Source organism: Nicotiana attenuata, chromosome 9 (genome assembly GCF_001879085.1).
Source record: "Nicotiana attenuata strain UT chromosome 9, NIATTr2, whole genome shotgun sequence".
Classification (NCBI taxonomy): domain Eukaryota; kingdom Viridiplantae; phylum Streptophyta; class Magnoliopsida; order Solanales; family Solanaceae; genus Nicotiana; species Nicotiana attenuata.
In genome coordinates, this window is record NC_031997.1 from 1,753,068 (window position 1) to 1,759,237 (window position 6,170).

General features: G+C 42.4%; 1 protein-coding gene across 1 annotated transcript; it reads left to right on the forward strand.

Moving 5' to 3' along the window:
* On the forward strand, nucleotides 1,043–3,441 carry LOC109232470. The gene is made up of 6 exons (XM_019398242.1): nucleotides 1,043–1,127; nucleotides 1,296–1,468; nucleotides 1,586–1,735; nucleotides 1,926–2,068; nucleotides 2,588–2,903; nucleotides 3,022–3,441. Exons 1-6 carry the CDS (start codon nucleotides 1,043–1,045, stop codon nucleotides 3,439–3,441), a joined length of 1,287 nt encoding a protein of 428 aa, XP_019253787.1.

A 6,170-nucleotide genomic window follows, 5' to 3' on the forward strand; every position in this document is an offset into this window, starting at 1 on the left:
TATCGTGGGAGATCCGACAGGCTCGAGTTGATCAGTTTCTAGCCCTCAAGTAGGGCAATATGAGTGTTTGAGAGTATAGTCTCCGTTTTGACTCATTGGCCAGATATGCACCATCCATAGTTGCTACTATGCGGGACAGGATTCATAGGTTTATAGCAGGATTGGACCTAGAGTTGACCGAGGCATGTGCCACCGCTGCACTACAGGATAGTATAGATTTCTCCCGGAATCAGGCATACGCCCAGAATATAGAAAGGGTTAGGCGTCGGCAGCAAGGTACAGAGAGGACTGAGTCAGGACAGTGTAAGAGGATGAGATTTGCCAGGAGTAGTCTCAGCGTAGTTATTGGCCCCAATACTTCGAACGGCCACCTAGGCCTCCGCCACCTCAAGTACATGGTTACAGGTATGACGGCTATACTCACTCAGGACCAGGTGAGAGCTCATGGGCGTCGGGTTTGCAGCAACAGCGAGGTTCAGGGCAGACATCGTCATTTTTCGCCGCGGTGTGACATCTCTGGTAGAGGACACTTGCGCCAATGCCGAGCCGATTATGATGCTTGCTCTATATGTGGACGTCCGGGGCATATGATACGAGATTGCCCAAATAGAGATTTTGGGGGTATGGCACAACCGGCAAATTCAGCAACAGGATCATCTATGTCCGTGCATCCTTCAGGGAACGAGTCTCAGTATTCGGCTGGTAGAGGTCGAGGCAGAGGTAGAGGTTCCAGTTCAGGTGGTAACCAGAATTGTAGCTATGCTTTAGCGGGTTAACAGGACTAGGAGTCTTCACCAGACGTTGTGACAGGTATATTGACCATTTGCTCTCATGATGCTTATGCCTTGATAGACCCAGGATCTACTTTATCGTGCATTACCCTATTTGTCTCTAGGAACTTTAGTATAGTGCCTGACATACTAAATGATCCTTTTGTGGTATCTACACCGGTTGGAGAATTGATTATTGCTAGGCGGGTTTAAGAGGTTGTACGGTGATAGTTTGTAGTCGTCAGACCTCAGCTGTCCTAGTTGAGCTAGAGATGTTGGATTTTGATGCTATCATAGGCATGGACTGGTTGGCAGCTTGCTATGCCATAGTTGATTGTCGAGCGAAGACACCCAGAGGTAGGTTTATTTCCTATTTGAAGGCGAGGAAAATGATCGCAAAGGGATGCATTTATCATATTGTGCGAGTTAAAGATGCAGATGTTGAGATACCTACACTTTTGTCTATTCTAGTAGTCAAAGAGTAAGCAGATGTATTTCCAGATGAACTTCCATGTATTCCTCCAGAGCGAGAGATTGAATTTGGCATGGATTTGATTCCGGGAACTCAACCAATATCCATCCCTCCATATAGAATGGCACCCGCCAAATTGAAGGAGTTGAAGGAACAGTTAAAAGATTTGATGGAGAAAGGTTTCATCAGGCCCAGTACCTCACCTTGGGGTGCACCAGTACTGTTTGTACGGAAGAAAGACGGCTCACTGAGGATGTGTATCGATTATAGGCAGCTGAACAAGGTAACTATTAAGAATAAGTATCCACTTCCAAGGATAGATGACTTGTTTTTTCAGTTTCAGGGGGATAGATGCTTATCAAAGATAGATTTGAGGTCGGGATACCACCAGGTCAGAGTTCGGGAGAAAGATATTCTAAAGACAACCTTCAGGACCCGATATGGCCACTCCGAGTTCCTTGTCATGTCCTTCAGGTTGACGAATGCACTTGCCGTATTAATGGACTTGATGAATAGCCTACTTCTGGCCATTTTTAGATTTGTTCGTGATAGTATTTATTGATGGTATTCGGTTTTATTCACGTTTAGAGAATGAGGATGCGGACCACCTGCGAGCAGTACTCCAAACCCTTCGTGATAGTAAGTTATATGCTAAGTTTTCTAAATGTGAGTTCTGGTTGAAGTCTGTAGCATTCTTGAGGCATATTGTATCCGATGGAGGTATAAAGGTAGACACTCAGAAGATTGAGGCTGTGAAATCCTGGCCTAGAGCTACCACTCCGACAGAGGTTCGTAGCTTTCTAGGCTTAGCAGGATACTACTGGAGGTTCGTAGAGGGTTATTTTTCCCTTTCGGCACCATTGACGAAGTTGACATAGAAAGAAACTAAGGTTCAGCGAATGGAGGCTTGCAAGCAGAGTTTCCAAGAGCTTAAGAATAGGTTGACCTCAGCGCTAGTTCTAGCACTTCCAGAGGGTCCAAATAGTTATGCCATGTATTATGACGCCTCATGTGTCGAGTTAGGATGTGTCCTGATGCAACATGGGAAGGTAATTGCATATGTTTCAAGGCAGTTAAGGAAGCACGAGCGGAATTATCCGAACCACGACCTCGAGTTAGCTGCGGTTGTCCATGCACTTAAGATATGGCAGCATTATTTATATGGTGTTCATGTTGATGTATTCACAGATCATAAAATCCTGCAATATATCTTCAAGCAAAAAAAGTTGAATTTGCGACAGCGGCGATGGCTTGAGTTATTGAAAGATTAAGATGTTAACATTCTCTACCATCCAGGGAAAGCTAATGTTGTAGTAGATGCCTTAAGTTGCTGATCTATGGGTAGCTTAGCACATGTAGAGGCCGAGAAAAGACAATTAACTAGAGAGATTAATCAATTGGCTTGTTTGGGGGTTCAGTTAGTAGACTCTGGCGATGGTGGAGTTGTACTCCAAAATGCTGCAAAATCATCTCTCATAGCTAAAGTAAAGGAGAGACTGTACGAGGACCCAGAGTTGGTCGAGTTGAGAGAGCGAGTTTCGCAGCAAAAGAAGCCATTGTTAGAGCTCAAAGGAGATGTGGTTCTCAGATACAGGGGTCGTTTGTGTTCCAGATATAGCAGGGTTACGAGACAAGATTACGTCAGAGGCACATTATTCGTGGTACTCCATTCATCCTGGGTCGACGAAGATGTATCATGACATTAAGGATGTGTACTGGTGGAACGATATGAAGAAGCACATTGCTGAGTTTGTTGTTCAGTGTCCTAGTTGCTAGCAGGTGAAGATAGAGCACCAAAAGCCCGAAGGGCTAATGCAGACTATAGAGATCCCGGCATGGAAATGGGAGGCGATAAACATGGACTTTATCACGGGTTTACCTCGTTCTGATCGTAAGTTCGATTCCATATGGGTGATAGTCGATAGGATCATGAAATCAGCTCATTTCCTACCGGCCAGGTCTACATATACAACAGAAGATTATGCAAAGTTATATATTAAGGAGATAGTGTGGCTACACGGAGTACTAGTATCTATTATATCTGACCATAGGGCCCAGTTTACAGCACATTTTTGGAGGTCATTTCAGATAGGTCTAGGGACTCAGGTGAATCTCAGCACAACTTTTCATCCACAGACTGATGGACAAACCGAGCGCACAATTCAAATGCTCGAGGATATGTTACGAGCATGTGTGTAGGATTTTAGAAAAAGTTGGTATGAACATTTACCTCTTATCAAGTTTGCATATAATAACAGTTACTACTCCAGTATCCAGATGGCTCCGTACGAGGCTTTGTATGGGTGTAAGTGCAGATCTCCTATAGGGTGGTTTGATGTTTGAGAATCTGGGTTAAATGGGCCAAACCTGGTTCAGCAGGCCCTAGAGAAAGTAAAGCTTATTCGGGAGTGACTATTGATAGCCAAGAGTCGTGAGAATTCATATTCTGATGTGCGGCGACGAGACTTAGAGTTTGGTGTTAATGACTGGGTATTCTTAAAGGTGTCACGTATGAAGGGCCTGATGAGCTTTGGCAAGAAAGACAAGCTTAGCCCACGGTATATTGGGCCTTATAGGATCATTTAGAGAGTGGTCCAAGTAGCTTATGAGTTAGAATTGCCCTCTAAATTGGAGTCTGTCTATCTGGTTTTTCACATATCTATGTTACAGAAGTGAATTGGCGATCCTACCCGAGTGGTGTCCACAAATGATGTACAGATTATGGAGGACTTGTCATACAAGGAAATTCTAGTTACCATCCTAGACCGACAAATCCGTGAGCTACGAAATAAGGAGGTAGCCTCCGTGAAGGTTTTATGGAGAAGCAAGAATGTGGAAGAGATGGCGTGGGAAGCGGAGGAAGAAATGAAGTCTAAATACCCCCACCTATTTCAAACAGAAGAGCTCGAGGTGGGATACCTCAGCACAGTTCTGTTCAGGCCAGTAGGTCATCAGGTAAGCTCTTATATTTGACTTTCAGAATTTATAATGGACATCTGTGTGAGGCCAAGTGTTGCTATTTACAGACATTGGCCATGTGTGGCATGTATAGTATGTTTTCTTGCTGCATACAGGTTGGTTTAGTCTAGTGTACGAAGGAGACTCTGGCAAAATTTTCCCAAAGTCTCTAAGAGTAAACATTCGAGGAAGAATGAATCTAAGGGGGGAAGGATGTTACATCTCGTATTTTCGCACGTCAAAGTTTCGTCTTCAGTTACGTAGACTAGGGGATGAGATTATCTTGAGATTATAAGCGTTTATTCTATTTATAACAAGTGATAAGGAAGTGCCGTAAAAGATAAAGGGTAAACAAATTAAAGAAAATGAGTTTCGTTGAAGGTTGTCGATGTGGGATAAAATACGGTCCGAGCTACAATACCCGGTATTTATGGACTAGTGCCATACAAGGTATCCCATAATGAAGATAATAGGATACATAAAGTGTGTTAAAAGTGAGTAGTATTTTAAGTAATTTGAGATAATTCTTAATTATGTGGGTAATTGATTAATTATTGGTTTAATGGGAAATTAACCGTGTAATTAAGTATTTGTGGATAATTAGTAGGTGGGGACAAATCCCCCCCCCCCCCTCCCCATGTGGCAGCAAGTGGAGAAAAATTTAATAGTGACTCTTGACTTTAGGCAATAAAATTAGGAGGACACATGGATAATACTCTTAGCCATCCCTTGAAAACAGGTAGAATGGGGAGTTTATATTACTCATCCCTACACTTTATCTTCAATTGATATCAAAATTCATTTGGAGGGGATTTGGAAATTCATACGAGACTCCATATTATAATATCAATGGGAGTTCTTGGATTAGCAAAGTAATACATACAAAATTATACTGCGTAATAACAACGGGATTTTACAATTTTAAGGGAGTACGGTGCAATCCTTCTCAAGAATATCATACAGATTTTTCCCTACTCCAGGTATGTCAAGTTTAAGCCCTTCCTTCATTTTGGTATGATCTCGTAACTACATGAGTTTGATAACTAGTCATAAATAGAAGTTCGTATTCCTGAACTTATGTACATTATCCTAGTCTCATAAATTATAGTATTTTCCCTTATCTAGACTTATATTCAGTTAAATATTGTCTACTTCCAGTCAAGAGAGTAGATGGTCTATATATATACAGTATTACAGTATTTTCACCACCATCGAGCTATAATCGATGGGCAGGCCCTTATTGGGCAACCTCTGATCAGATGGTAAGTTATATACCGAGCCTACTATGGTCGAGCGCATATGAGCGAGCCCAGCATGGCCGAGATACAAAGCCTATTATGGTCGAGCGCTTATGAGCGAGCCTACTACAGCGGAGCAGTTACACGTTCTAAGTCTTATAGGGCCGGACATTTATTTTACTTACTATATTGAGAGAGTTGAGTCAGTATCAGCAGGTAAGTATATCTCCAGATCATCTTTGACTCCCAGTTACTTTCAGTTATTATATTATCAGTTCAGTTTTAGCTTTCAGTTATTTTATCGCCTTACATACTCTGTACATTATTTCGTACTGACGTCCCTTTTTTTGGGGACTCTGAATTTCATGCGTGCAGGTTCAGATAGATAGACGGGTAGACCTCCTCAGTAGGTATTGCCCGAGTTCAGCTTTATCGGTAAGCTCCATGTCCTTCGAAGTTTCTGAGTCTAGAGTTTTGTGTACATCTTGTGTATATATGTATATAGGTTATGGGTAGGTCGCGGCCCTGTTCTCATCACAGTACATACATCAGTAGAGGCTTGTAGACATACCATGTCAGTTAGTGCAGTACGTTGGGCTTGTAGGCCTTGTATGTATATTTTGTTGGTTTGTCAGTTGTAGTATTTATGACGGCCTTCTCGGCCCAGCTTTATATTGACGTTTAGTCAGCCTTAGTTTCCGTTTTGTTTTATATTTTGCTTCATAAATTGTC